This window comes from Neoarius graeffei, chromosome 4 (genome assembly GCF_027579695.1).
Source record: "Neoarius graeffei isolate fNeoGra1 chromosome 4, fNeoGra1.pri, whole genome shotgun sequence".
In the NCBI taxonomy this organism is placed as follows: Eukaryota; Metazoa; Chordata; class Actinopteri; order Siluriformes; family Ariidae; genus Neoarius; species Neoarius graeffei.
In genome coordinates, this window is record NC_083572.1 from 16,759,887 (window position 1) to 16,775,636 (window position 15,750).

At 39.5% G+C, this 15,750-nt stretch overlaps 1 protein-coding gene across 1 annotated transcript in view; it reads left to right on the forward strand.

Annotated features, from left to right (window-relative positions):
- The window catches only part of LOC132884228 (nucleosome-remodeling factor subunit BPTF-like), a 174,269-nt gene extending 169,334 nt beyond the window's left edge, over positions 1–4,935 (forward strand). Inside the window, exons 34-35 of the mRNA XM_060918044.1 lie at positions 1,913–2,099; positions 4,198–4,935. Coding sequence (XP_060774027.1) covers positions 1,913–2,099; positions 4,198–4,234 — 224 coding nt within the window. The 3' untranslated portion in view covers positions 4,235–4,935. The remainder of the gene's footprint in view (positions 1–1,912; positions 2,100–4,197) is intronic.
- Positions 4,936–15,750: the final 10,815 nt, after the last annotated feature.

Below are 15,750 nucleotides of genomic sequence, written 5' to 3' on the forward strand. Positions count from 1 at the left end.
TTCGTCAAATAAGCAAAGTTCAGACACCAAGCATTTTGGTTAATAGACTACATTTGGAGTAAGTGTAGTAAAGTGTCGGTTTACTTTTTGGCTGCTTCTGGATCCAGGAAACCTTCACAGCGGTAACTGTAAAAACATGATTATTTAAGCTATAACGGAGGAAACCTGGCCCTTGTTTGAGTCACAGTTGAAGGCCTCCATCTTGAACGAGTTAAAATCGGGCCATCTGTGTCAATCGTTGACCTGTTCGAACTCGTCTAGCGTAAACCAACCAACCAACCAACAAACAAACAGATGCCTAATGACTCCCACACATAAAGATCATCAACATGGGTGCTGTCTTCAGAAACACACCAGAGTTCTGCGCCTTAATCCCGATGTAATTAAAGATTCCCTTTTGATGCGAGTGAGAACAAGAAGAAATGATAGATACGGTATAAACAGAGGCAGAGAGAGAAGTTGAAAAGGATAAAGCAGAGATGTCTGCTTCTGTGAGGCGTGAACCTGATCTGTTTATTTGGATCTGCCTCTCGGTACGTTTTCTCTCTCTCTCTCTCTCTCTCTCTCTCTCTCTCTCAAAACAGTGGCGTAAACCCACAGACACTCCGTGAGCAAAGTTTAGAAAATTATAAAAGCAGAACAGAAAACAGCAACGAACACATTCTTTGGTGAAAGAAACTACCACCACATGCACTGCAGTTTTGCAACGTGAATATATTAAGAGCAAATCCTTTTGTATTTTTCCCCCCACTAATGCAGAAACAACAGGATTTAAAAATTCCCACTTTCCCCTCCGGTTTCTCGTTTGTAGCAACAACAAAAAAAAAACCTCTCAGTTGACCTCAAATTTCACAGTGCCTCAATTTCACTGTTCTCTCTCGTGTGGATTGATGAACTTGGTTGTTAGACAGACCAGCACAAATGATGGGTTTTAACTAGTGTTGCACCGATACCGATACCAGTATCGGGCGGGGCCCCGATCTGGCACTAAAATGGTGGTATCGGTATTGGCGAGTAGCAAGAAATAGGGCGCCGATACCATTTACCGATGCTAGTATGACACTTGAACGCAGCCTTCTCTCTCCCGACACTCACTACACTCTGTGTTGTGTGATCACACGTGATCACTGTGCATGCCTGCCAAGCAGCTATTGCTATTGACCTGCTCCAGACCAATGAGAGCCGGCCAATAGCCGCTCTTAACCAATACAGGGGCAGCTTTTTCATGCGGAGGAAAAAAACAAACCACGAGAAGAAAATGTTGGCGGGCTGGATATATTTCAGCATAGAAACTCCGGTGAGTACAATGGCTACATGCAAGATTTGCGGCCTGAAAGTTTCGAGAGGTGGAGTTAAATCAGCCAGTTTCAATACCTCGAACCTGATAAAACATTTGAAGACGAAACATGTGAACGAACACAAAGAGTTTCTACTGGATTCACTTTGTATTAGTCTTTTTCCTGTTTCACAAAGGTAAGCAGCAGCCTGACAAAGCCATGATAGCAATGATTTTACATCCAAGTATGCAGCTCTTCATATATATATATATATATATATATATATATATATATATATATATATATATATATATATATACACACACACACACACACATTTCAAACGGAGTGGTATCGGTATGGTATCAGCCGGTACTGCACAGCCAGGTATCGGGGCCAAAAAAATGGTATCGGTGCAACACTAGTTTTAACGCCATGAGAATGAAATAGGCCCCGCCCCCGGTGTTCGTGCATCAGTCCAGAGGGCTCGCTCTTTTCATTTGAAGTGACTCCTAATAAACGAAACGTTCCTGTTCAGTGCCCCTTAGTGACGGTGTAATATTGGTCACAGTGTGCGCTGCAGAAGGCCGAGTACGTGGTGACTCCACGCGTTTTCTGTTCGTGCCTCGTTTCAGACCTCTCCACGATGGAGGAGCGCGTGCTGAAGCGGCACTACAGTAAGCTGACGGAGTACGTAGCAGACATGACCAGGATCTTCGATAACTGTCGATACTACAACCCCAGCGACTCGCCCTTCTACCAGTGCGCAGAGGTGCTCGAGACCTTCTTCGTCCAGAAGCTTAAAGCCTTCAAAGCAAGCAGGTAAACCACCACCACCACCACCCCCCAGGCTTGGGCCCATAAGGGTTCTCCCACAGGGACTAAACCAGAGAACCCTTCCTTCACTCCCTCTCTCCCTCCTTTCCTTCCTTCCTTCACTCCCTCCTTTTGTTCCTTCTTTCCTTTCTTCGCTCCCCTCTCTCTCTCCTTTCATTATTTCCTTCCTTTGCTCCCTCCTTTTGTTCCTTCTTTCCTTCCTTCCCTCCCTAGTTTTGTTCTTTCCTTCTTTTGCTCCCTCTCTCCCTCCTTTTGTTCTTTCCTTCCTTCCTTCGCTCCCTCTCTCCTTTCGTTCTTTCCTTCCTTCACTCCCTCTCTCCCTCCTTTCCTTCCTTCACTCCTTCCTTTTGGTCTTTCCTTCCCTCCCTAGTTTTGTTCTTCCTTTGCTCCCTCTCTCCCTCCTTTCATTCTTTCCTTCCTTCACTCCCTCCTTTCCTTCCTTCCTTCCTTTGCTCCCTCTCTCCATCCTTTTGTTCCTTCCTTCCTTCCTTCCTTCCTTCCTTCCTTCACTCCCTCCTTTTGGTCTTTCCTTCCCTCCCTAGTTTTGTTCTTTCCTTCCTTCGCTCCCCCTCTCCCTCCTTTCATTCTTTCCTTCCTTTGCTCCCTCCCTAGTTTTGTTCCTTCCTTCCTTCACTCCCTCTCTCCCTCCTTTTGTTTTTTCCTTCTGTCCCTAGTTTCGTTTTTTCACTCCCTTCCTTCCTTCGCTTCCTTCCCTCTGTCCTTTCGTTCTTTACTTCCCTCCCTAGTTTTCTTTCCCTCCCTCCTTTCATTCTTTACTTCACTCCCTCGTTTTTCCCCCTCCCTTCCTCCTTTTGTTCTTTTCCTCCCCTTCAGTTTCCTTTTCTCTCATCTACTTTCCTCCCCTTTACTTGTCTTTTGTTTCCCCTTCTTTCCTCCCCTTACTTCACTCTACATTCCTCAGGGTTTTTTTTCTGCCTCCTCTCTGTATGATGATTATCTGTCTGTAACTTTACTCTCGAACACGGTGCTTCCAGTTACATTTTACACAGTCGCACATTTTAAAAGGTTTTTTTCCATGTTTTTGCTGCATCCCGTTTTCATCATTAGCGAGTTTTGCTGCAGAATCCGTTGCATGTAATTGTTCAGAGGAACGTGTATTCTGCATGCTGTTGCTATCATTGTGAGCATCACCTCCACTTGTGCTCTGCATGCGTTCACTTACACCATCCACTGTCTTTCTCTGTCTGTCTCTCTCTCTCATTCACAGATTATGATGGCATAGGTCTTCAGAGCTGGCTGCTTGGCTCACTGTAAACTAGCCTATCGTGGAGCACCGCTGTGTTTTTCTTTAAAGCAAAGAGAAAACGGCAACTTTTTTTTTTTTTTTTTAATGGAAGAACAAAACTTTTGTATGGAAGATGGACTCTTGAGTGATTTTAAAGTAGTTGCTGTGTTTTTGTATCTCAATCAGGGGAAAATCTACTTTTTTCTAGTGCGATATCTCAATATTGAAAAGGATCATTTACCTTAAGTTAGTAGACCATTGCATTTCATTGTCTCGGTCAAGGAAACATTGTCCGTTTTATTTAGTTACTTCATTTAGAAACGCTGCAGAAGAAGCTTTAGTTATTTTTAAAATATCATACATGAGGTGAGAGAACAAGCTTACCTCATACACACTGTAATATCACTGGCTTTACGTGGATATTTGGGAATGTTACGTTACTAATTGTGTGAAGCTTTTATCTCAGTTCGGAGTTGTGTGTGTGTGAATGATATTTTATGCATTTAAGTCCTTTTGTGAAGGAGCATTACAGAAGTGTAGACTGGTTCAACAGGAGAGTGGATGTCACAGATGCTGCCTGTGTAGCGAATCTCGTTCATTTTCCTATGAACGCCATCCTCATGTGGGTTACAGCAGTATGAATTATTGTCAAGAAATGAACAGATGAACTCATACCAGCATGGCTGCTATCTTTTTTTTTTATTATTATTTTCTTACTTTTTATTAAAAAAAACTAAAGAAAATGACCTACTGGCATCCTTTTTTTTTTTTTTGCATTTTAATTAAAAATAAGCTTTTAATAAACATTATCTGCCCACTTCTTTCTGCGTTCTGTAGGTCTCATAACAACAGACTACAGTCTACAGCTTCCTAAACTGCATTACCCATAAGCACTTTGGTAACTCTGTAACCAGAAAGTTGGTTCTGCTAAGTGAGCTCTTGCTTCCTACCTGCCTGTGGGAATCAAACACATGCTGCGCTGGAGCTACTGGTCTGACAGGAAACCAGAGATTAGTGACTCGGCATCTGGACTGGACCATTTCACAGCAAAATTGGGAAATGGAGGTCATTGTGGAAGAAGAACGCAGTTTAAAAAGCAGATGGGAAGAACGAAGGTCTTTCTAGGAGAGGATGGACCGGAGAGTGTACGAAACGACCCACACTGATCCTTTAGTGTGCTAAAGGAGAACTTGGGCTATTATGCAACGTTCCATTGTACTCGAAATTGGGATATTTTATTTCTAGTAGAAATGTTTGAAAATGCATTCCGGTTCTTCTTGAGGGGTATTGAGAGCTTTGAGAGGCACTCATCCAAAAACTCAAAGCTTCATAGTTTGGTCTGTGTATACCATAAGCATGTAATGATTTTACCCAGTTCCCACTACAATTCGATTCACGTTTCAGTTTTCCCATGATATTTTTGAAAGAAATATTCAATGAAAATTTTATTACCAAAAAGTGCAACATTTGTTTTTCTATTCTATCAACTTTTTGTGAAATTCAGAATTTTTTTTTTTTAACCCACATTTGTAAAGGTTGGAGTAAAATACAATAGACTATTAAATAAAATATTCCTTTTACTAAAAATGAAGTTTAATAACACACAGGCCTTTTCTTAATAAACTTTTAAAACCTTCATTCGCTTCTTTTTTTCCTTTATCTTTCAGCAGTCTGTAAAAAGAGAGTTCAGATTTCACATTAAATTATATCCGTGTCGTCAGTCGCACAACAGCTGTTTCACATTTTAGATCTGGGTTGTTTTTTGTGGCATTAGAGCTGTGTTACTTCCACCTAGGGGGAAGTCGTATGCATGATTTTGCTATTGTGCTGCTGTCAAAACAACCAACTTGAACATGATCGGTCATGCTGTAATTGAAAAGTAATCGATTACGGCGTGGGTATGAGCCTGTAACGGCACATCCGACAGTGTTGTATTCCTTTGCTAACAATCGCAGTTTTGCAATTTGTTAATCATACTTTTAATTGTCAAACATTTCGTGCATTTAGTCAGTTGTTGTTGTTGTGCTTATTATTAAAGCAATCGTATCCGTCTTCAAGATTTCCCAATGGTGAGCAAATTGCTGACAATGGAGAGAGCTTCTCTAAATGTCAAACACCTTCTGAGCAATCAGATTTGAGAATTCAGCAACGCTGTGGTACAAACAAGTATACACTGTAAGGATGTTGACACAGAAATGAAACGCATTACGGATCGTGAGTAAGAAAGCAGCAAGATTGTGGTCCTAGCCCCGCCCAGCGAGTATTATTAGGTCCTGTTTAGTGTCAGCCTTGAGCAGGTATCAAAACCATTCTCAAGCTTTCGTACTGGTTACTGGAAAAGTACTGGTGCTTTGTGTAGTGGGCGGAAAAAGCCATTTCATTCCCATTGAACTTTATCTGTGCACGTAGCACATCAAGTGCCTCAAGAAATCTAGTTACTCAGCAACACTTGAACAGCCATTTACAATCCTTTAATAAAAGGATAATCCATTTCACGGAAGGTGGATTACTTTTTATTTAGTATTGGTAAGCATAAATCACCCAACTAATGTTGCACATGGGACCCAAAGCCATTGTTAAAACACAATTTTGTCCGCAAGATCAGAAGTAGACAAGATCCGTTTCAACTGGGGTGGGATGTCTTGCTTATTTCTGTCCTGGGTCAAAGGTCAATTCCCGGAGTTTGGAGTACAATGGAACCACAGCATTGTTTTAAGATTTCTACTGTTCTTTTAAGTGACCTGCATAATTTATACAAAACTTTCAAACCCGTTTGTCTCCTCATTCGTACCGTTTTCCAGTCAACTAGTGGGTTTAAATCAGTGGTAGTTGTTATTGCCGTCTCAGCACATGGACATTCGTGGACGCCATCACTCTCGGCAAGATACAACTCCTGGACTTGACAAACCTGGAAAACGATGCACATCCATATGGCCATTTAAAAAGTTTCTGTAACTACAGACCACAAGCCAGAAAAAATATGTATACTTGTTTATATATATATATAATTTTTTAATATAAAGATGGTCTATTTTTAGGTATTTTATTTTTACGAGCGAAGCAATTTACATTGAGGAGAAGTAATATGAAAACGTTTAACATTTTTAACTGAAGCTGTTTTGATCAATGAAAGGAAAGGGTTCAAAATCAAATAAATGGTGAAATGAAACCTTTTAAAGCAAAAACCTTGAAATGGCTCAGGAGCTTTTGGGGGAGACGATGTTCGTTTCATAAAGCCTCCCTCTCCGTTTTGAAGAGTTCTTGTATCTGAATGTGGCTCACTGTGACTTTTATTTTATCTGCTGTTTAAGTTTGACCTCTTATGGTTGTACGTAGAGCTTCGTAACCTCCACCTCACACAGGCACTCTGTTGGAGTTTATTTCAAAGGAATACTTCAGCAGAAAACAAGATTGACCTCACACGCACACCCTTTCCCTGAATGTAGTCAGTCAGTGCTATAAGGCTACATCTGGCTAATGTAGCTAACAAGTAAACAAAGTCTACCTCTCACACACACACACACACACACACACACACACACACAAAAACGTTTGCTGTAAATACGAGCCGTGAGACATTCTTCAGTAATGTGGTTCAGTTGACAGAATGATGTATTTATATTATATTAATCTATAAACACGAATAAACCTTCAGCATGTAGCTGAAGCGAAAAGCTGGAACTGTCTGCAGGCAGCCATTTTGTTTTGATATACAGATGATAACGGGGTTGCATTTTGAAGTTAAAAGAAAACACCATCCTGTAACACGCATTAAATTTGTTATTGGAATGTTCCTGGTGTGTTTAGCATTGGATCTAGTGCTAATCTGTTGATTGGTGGTGTATTTTCGTTATAGTCCGATGAAAAGTTGGAAAAAATAAAATTCAACATTATTTTCAGCAATATGTTTAATTTGCACAGCACCGAGTCGGCTATAAATCATGTACGACGAGATTGAGTGGAATAACTCTTTTATTCTGTCCACATTCACTGGGTTTTGAGAAACGGAGCGTTTTTTTTTTCGATCAACAAAAACTTTATCCAAAACGTCCGAAAAAATAATTTCCGCTTAGAATGTAACCAAACCGGTGAAATGACAGGAGCAATTTGTGAAAAATGCTATCATGCTAATTCTTGAAAAAGAAAAAATATACATTCTTACCATCAAATACTTTTATTCCGTATTTTGTTGCGCTTTTTTTTTTTTTGGTATTTTTTGGGGGTTTTGTTTTCAAGTCGAGTTCTTATTTCGTCCTCGGTTGGTTCAGCAACACGTGCCGCCATTTTGTTTTTCTCCTCATGGTATATGAGCCGATATCCTAGCAGTTGAGTAGCCAATCAGAGCATGCGATTGCTCATATCCAGCGAATGTGGATAGAATAAAATGTTATTTTATTTACCACTGGTTAAGTCAAGAAGTGAAGGTCATAATGATGTGCAAATATTGATTTTTGTTTTACTTTTTAAAAATTTTTCCTTTGAAACGTGTAAAGACAGGCTGTCCCTGCTATACTGCCAAATTTCACTTCACTTTAATTGGATAACGCTTTTAATAATAGACACCGTCACAAAGCAGCATTACAGAAACCAAATTCAAATCATGCACGAGATGATATTGTGATAATGTTTTGTATTACATATATAGGGGATAGACTTACAGTACTTGTTAGCAGTAGCTTCATAGTTGTAGCGCAAAACTAAAGAAACAAATTTCAGATATCAGGCACGTCTTGGCTGATCGACTACATTTGAGGTAAATTGTTTAAGTTTTTTTTTCTTTTATGTGAGCTGTAGTTACAATTAATAAGATTTTAGGCATTGTATGTTTTTTTTTTTTGCTTCTTTTTTTTTTAATCCCTCATATTAAAAGACTTCTTTGAGATGTATTTTGTCTTAGTTGCTTGAGTTTTATTTACCCAAATCTCTTCTCAGGCATAAAAAGATATCTATGATAACCAGTGAACCTTAAAACCAGGTGGGATTTGCAGAACCTTGAGGGTTTTTACGAGGTGAAACTGCGACGCGAACAGTTCGTATTACACAATGGGCTCCTCTGATGTCATGTTTAAGCATTTTATTGATCAACAGCTGTTCATTTCATGAAGCAATTTAGCAATGTAACTTAACCTACGGTAGCTGCCTGATGTGTTAAAACAAAGTGACTCGTATTCTTAGCCACCTAGCTATTTACGGTACCTTCTGACTCCTCTTTTTTCCACTTTCCTTTCTTCCTTTACAGAGCCAATCAGGATTCTTTATGCCATTAGAAGATGTTTGAGTAAATACAAATCCTGGGAGTGTTTACATTTTGGTGAAATTATCCATTGCGTTAAAATGCTGTATATTCTGAGCGTAGCGAAGGGACAAGTTTGCGAAGATGTTTTGACAGACGCAAATGGACCCGGTCTTTTCTCATCATAATATACTGTACAGTTTATCTCAGATACTTCTTTTATAGCAAGTTGAAGAAAAGCTACAAGGATTGGGGAAGGGGATATGTTTTTAGTGCATCAACTAAGAGAGCTTTTGTACGTTATAGACAATTTCCTCCTCGATAATAAGAATAAAAAAATGAATGACCGTAAATCTCGTGTTGTTTGGGATGATGACCCTGTGTGGTTCTGGTATGAGTGGATTATGTGCATTAATGTTACTGGGGAGTTGAGAAATCGCCTGCAAGCCAACAGAGGTGTAGCTAGAGGACAGGCAAGTCCAAAAGGTTCCCAAAACCTTTGATGAGTAGGGTACAATGTTATAAGTTGATTGTAAATAGTCACAAAGTTAAAGTGAAAATAATAAGAAGAGGAAAACAGAATTGTGGTAAGTGGAGGAGGGCGGTGTAGTGGTTAGCACTGTCGCCTCACAGCAAGAAGGTTCTGGGTTCGAGCCTTTTCATAACTCCACCCTTTCTGTGTGGAGTTTGCATGTTCTCCCTGTGTCTGCATGGGTTTTCCCCACAGTTCAAAGATATACAGTTAGGGTAACATAGGGTGGCCTTGTAGTATGAAGCCATACGACAACCCCTAACTTCTCCTCGGGTGCTGTAGTATGGCTTCCCGCTGCTCTGGGTGTGTGCGCACGTGTGTTCACTGCTTCAGATGGGTTAAATGCAGAGGATGTATATCAAACTTTTATTCCAAGAGAAAGCTTGCAACGAAGTTGTCTGTGCTTTTAGAGCTAGCGATAACATTGCAATAGCTATACAGTCTGGTTAGTCAAATGACTAATTCTATGGATTTTCCCACCAAGTTGCCATCTCCTTGTCCACGGCTAACATTTACACATGGCTAGTTAACTTGGACACTGTTAGTTAGCATGTAAAAACAGAGTTACGCTAACATGAATAACGTTAACTTATCTGAAGTGCTTCCAGAAATGTTTTAGCATAATAAACCACATAAACAATGTAGAAATCTTTCTTTTCTAGTAACGTTAGCTACCCAATATGGTTTTGAGTTTGAAAAGTGTTTGCTAGCATGTCAGGTGGAGCTTCACTGACTAGCTAGCTTAGCATTAAACCACCATGATTCCACAGGCAGATCCATATGTGCATGAATACATGCACTTGCACATGCGAGACCTGTGAGATGGACAGTATTGTACTAGTCAGTCACAACAAATTGCTGGAATTTTTTGTTTTGATGTCAGATGATGGGCTTGCACTTTTTTTTTTTTTTTTTTTTAAAGTGTTGCTGTTGGGCAGCTATTAAGCTCGAGGTGCAGACCTGGGTTTTAATCAGGTTGGATTGTCCTTTTTGTGTTTTTCATTTTGTAACATTCTACCAGGTATTTATTCTGCAGGTTCTACAAGCTAGTCAGTAAATCCAGTTGGTTGCTTCAGAGGCCTTAGGTTTTGTAAGCGCTGTTGCAATAGTACAACAATGCATTGACCAGAAAATGTGCTTTTAATACTTAAGTATTTTTAAAAGCAAGTACTTCAGTACTGTAAGTAAAAATTTGACTGGACAACTTTCACTTGTATCGGAGTAATATTTGACCAGTGGGATCTGTACTTTGACTTAAGTAATGAACTTGGGTACTTTGGTCCACCCTTATCAAGAAGTCGTCTACTTCAAGTTAATTTTATTAAGTATACTTAAGCAAAGTATGTTTCCTTAAGTATACTTATGTGTACCAAGTATACTGTACTTGTAAGTAAACTAATCTAATACTTCTTGGAAATAAATTGGCCCACTTTTAGTTTATAAAAAGTATACTTTAAGTCTAAGAGAAGTAAACTCTGAGTATACAACTAGTATTTTTTACTTTGTACTGCAAATATACCACAAGTAAACTTAGATACTAATAGTTTACTAGTTCTATACTTGTAGTCCACTTTTTAGTTTACAAAAGCATACTTAATAGTATACTGGAAATATACTATTGGTTTACTTGTTACACACTTCTAGTCCACTTTTTAGTTTATAAAAGTATACTTTATAGTATATTGGAAATATACTATTCGTTACTGGTTATATACTGTACATCTAGTCCACTTTTTAGTTTTGAAGTATACTACAGTTACCCTTCTAGGTATACTATTAGTTTTCTAGCCCTAACCCTTACCTCATGCGCACTACCAGTAGACAACTTAAGTGTTTTGTACCTTAAGTTACAATAAAGGTAAGAATTCACAAAATAACAACATATACTCAGGTTTAAGAACACATTAATTTTCTTTAAAAATCAAAATTTAAAGCAACATTGTATTAAATGCTAAAGTATAAAAACATAGCAATGACAACTGAAATTGAAATCCAAGCTCTAAAGAAAAAGAAATTAAAAAAAATTTAATTATCCCACTCAGGAGAAATAAAAAAAAAAAACCTTATATGGAACCATAGACCTACCTAAAAGTCACCAATGCTGAAGCACAACGACAGGGCAAATACACTTAAACATAAGGCACAAATATTTTCATACTTTATTACACTTTTAAGTATATCTTGATCAAAAGTTTAAGTATAAGCTTAATATACTTTTCTATATACTTTTCAGTATAAGCCAAGTATACTTATGTATAACTTTTAAGTATATCTCTGATAAGTAAATAAAAAGTAAACTGAAGGCATACGCTCTTAGTTTAAAAGAAGTACACTACCGTTCAAAAGTTTGGGGTCACTTTGAAATGTCCTTATTTTTGAAAGAAAAGCACTGTTCTTTTCAATGAAGATCACTTTAAACTAATCAGAAATGCACTCTATACATTGCTAATGTGGTAAATGACTATTCTAGCTGCAAATGTCTGGTTTTTGGTGCAATATCTCCATAGGTGTATAGAGGCCCATTTCCAGCAACTCTCACTCCAGTGTTCTAATGGTACAATGTGTTTGCTCATTGCCTCAGAAGGCTAATGGATGATTAGAAAACCCTTGTACAATCATGTTAGCACAGCTGAAAACAGTTGAGCTCTTTAGAGAAGCTATAAAACTGACCTTCCTTTGAGCAGATTGAGTTTCTGGAGCATCACATTTGTGGGGTCGATTAAATGCTCAAAATGGCCAGAAAAATGTCTTGACTATATTTTCTATTCATTTTACAACTTATGGTGGGAAATAAAAGTGTGACTTTTCATGGAAAACACAAAATTGTCTGGGTGACCCCAAACTTTTGAACGGTAGTGTATACTAGAAGCACACTTGAATAAATTTCTTTTTTGTAAGGCCACCTCTGGTACAATGTTATAAGTTGATTGTAAATAGTCACAAAGTTAAAGTGAAAAGAAGAAGAAGAGAGAAAACAGAATTGTGGTAAGTGGTGGAGATAATCTAATATCAATACTAGAAGGGTACTTGGTAGAGTGCATACCTTTGCCAAACCACATATCAAAATCAAATCACTTGAACCTTGGATAATACTAAAGCTGTACACCAAATTTCATCCAAATCTGTTCACTACTTTTTGAGTTATATTGGGAATAAACAAAACAAAAATCCTGGACCCACATACATATCGGGATTTGCATCAAAATCTAATCAACTGTTCCTTGGCCCGTGGCTCACCTTTCCTCAAAGTTTCATCTAAAGCTGTTCCTTAATTTGAGTTATTTTGGGAACAGGTAAACAGAGGTGAAAACATAATAAACCTCCTCCAACAAAGTTGGTGGAGGTAATCATCAAGGATGACGACTGTAAGTTATAAAATAATGTGACGCTTGCTCAGGAGCTAGATAGGAGTGCGTTTTCAGTTTGGAGCATGCGATTATTAATTAAAGGGAACTGAAGGCAAATTTTTTTATCATCAAAATTCTATTTATCTCATTTTATTAAATATAGGAATGCATTTCTGACAGATATTTTGTCACTGCTGTAGCAAGTTATGAGTGTTTGCTCTGTGATGCATCAGTCCATATGTCAAAGTAACGGCCGTAAACGAGATTCGTTGAGACCTGTGCGAGACATCGTAGGACGGAAGTAAAACGTACAGCGCAAATCAAAGCGGCCAACATTGTCAAAAGACACACGCGCCCTCTTTCGAATGCTGATGTAATCAAGCCGGAAGTTTTCCCTGTATCCGAAATCGCTCCCTACTCACTATATAGTGGGGACGCCATTTTGTAGTGCTGTCCAAAACCTGAGTGAGGATTATGTGGGAAATGCGCTCAGTATAATATGTATTTATTATTTTGAAAACCCACCAGCCGCCTGATCTGGCACGTTTTAATTGTGCGACAGGCTAGTCCTTATTCTGTCGTCTTTCCAACTCTTCTCTACTCCACGTTGGTTCGAAGTCGTATGGAATAATCTCCATCACTAATGAAGCTGGCAAATCTCTAAATGAATCTAAATTGGAATGAGATGGCGATCTGGCCGCTGTGTAAACACTTTTCAAAATGGCGGAGCTGACACTTCACGTTTGAAGTCTCGCACAAGTCTCGTGAAGATCGCGTGGATAAGCGACGCCTGACGTGGACCAAACGAACTACATTCAACATGGCTAAAAACCGAAAAGGCCGATAAGTGTAATATAATATGCCAATACGAGTCACGATATAAGATTAATAAAACCGAAAACGTAATTGAATTAAGAACTAAAGCAAGTTTAAAAATGACTTCAGTTCCCCTTTAATTATTTGGCTAGCTTTCTTGATAAAATTCATCATTTTTCTCATGTTGTCTTGATAGTTAACTGAAGCTCTTGATCTGTATCTGTATGATTTGACGCATTGTGCTGCTGCCAAGGGATCGGCTGATTTAGAGAACTGCATAAAACAGCAGGTGTGTGGGTGTAATACAAGTCTAGTGTCTCTGTACAATATTTTTAAAGGCGAGTTTTTCCTCCTGACTGTCTGTACAGCCATGACATTGAAAAGTCCTTCAGAAGGCACTGATCGGATCAGGTGTGTTCAATGTGGGCCAAAACAAACATCAGGGAGGCTTGGTGACTCCTGTCTCTGTTTCTGTGGTTCTCAGGCTGTGTCTTTGTCACACAGGAAGAGGTTCTCATGATTTCTCGAAACCCTCACCATCTCTCTCCATGAGGAATGTCCCCTGCTGTGAGGAGCCTCTGGCTGAATTCCAAGTAGCCCCCTTCTCGCTATTTAAGTTCAAACAGAGTATGAGATAATAACTTCAGCATCCTAGGTAGTGAACTACATGTCCTAGGGAGTTATTTGGGAACAGGCCCCTGCTTCCTGCTCGCCTCAGCATGGGAACTGAGCACCGGATATGGCTACAATACACCATATCGGCTTAAAATGAGTTTAATTGTTGTTATGATGGTTCTGAGCTTGTTTTATCATAGTGATCTGGGTTTGGACTACATGAACTTTTATTTTTATAGATGATATGAACTCTCCACATGCTTCTTTATCGCTGGGAACAATCAGCAAAGTAACCCTAGCATGAAAAATGTCACTTTTTTTTCCAACGGTTAACTTCTCCTGGATGGCTGATTTAGAATGCAAGGTTTTTCTTGGAATGTTACCCTCCTAGAGGCAGCGCGGTGGTGTAGTGGTTAGCACTGTCGCCTCACAGCAAGAAGGTTCTGGGTTCGAGCCCAGTGGCTGACAGGGGCCTTTCTGTTTGCATGTTCTCCCAGTGTCTGCGTGGGTTTCTTCCGGGTGCTCCGGTTTCCCCCACAGTCCAAAGACATGCAGGTTAGGCTAATTGGTGGCTCTAAATTGACTGTAGGTGTGAATGTGTGTGAAAAGTTGTTTGTCTCTATGTGTCAGGCCTGTGATGATTTGGTGACTTGTCCAGGGTGTACCCCACCTCTCGCCCCTAGTCAGCTGGGATAGGCTCCAGCTTGCACAGGATAAGCGGTTACGGATAATGGATGGATGGATAACAGCTTACGATAACGATAAACAAAATTGTAATTGTCTTATCATGGTATATTTTGCCAAGCTGGGCATATTAGAGCCAGCCATCCATCATCCGTAACCGCTTATCCTGTGCAGGGTCACGGGCAAGCCTGGAGCCTATCCCAGCTGACTATGGGCGAGAGGCGGGGTACACCCTGGACAAGTCATCAAATCTTCACAGGCCTGACACATAGAGACAAACAACCATTCACACTCACGGTCAATTTCGAGCCACCAGTTAGCCTAACCTGCATGTCTTTGGACTGTAGGGGAAACCGGTGCAGACACGGGGAGAACGTGCAAACTCCACAAAGAAAGGCCCTCGTCAGCTGCTGGGCTCAAACCCAGAATCTTCTTGCTGTGAGGCAACAGTGCTAACCACTACACCACCATGCTGCCACTAGGAGGGTAATATTCCAAGATTAAAGTAAAAAAATTTTTGAGAAAAAGCTCTCTGAGATTATAAAGTCATAAATTCGTGAGAAAAAAAAAATTCAGAGATTATAAAAAGTCAGAAATTTCAAGATTAAGAAGTCACACATTTAAGAGGGGGGAAAAAACTCGGAAATGATCTCGTGCATGCCAGTGTCCTGGCTGCATTGCATTCTCGGAAATGTACACTACCGTTCAAAAGTTTGGGGTCACCCAGACAATTTTGTGTTTTCCATGAAAAGTCACACTTTTATTTACCACCATAAGTTGTAAAATGAATAGAAAATATAGTCAAGACATTTTTCTGGCCATTTTGAGCATTTAATCGACCCCACAAATGTGATGCTCCAGAAACTCAATCTGCTCAAAGGAAGGTCAGTTTTATAGCTTCTCTAAAGAGCTCAACTGTTTTCAGCTGTGCTAACATGATTGTACAAGGGTTTTCTAATCATCCATTAGCCTTCTGAGGCAATGAGCAAACACATTGTACCATTAGAACACTGGAGTGATAGTTGCTGGAAATATACCTATGGAGATATTGCACCAAAAACCAGACATTTGCAGCTAGAATAGTCATTTACCACATTAGCAATGTATAGAGTGGATTTCTGATTAGTTTAAAGTGATCTTCATTGAAAAGAACAGTGCTTTTC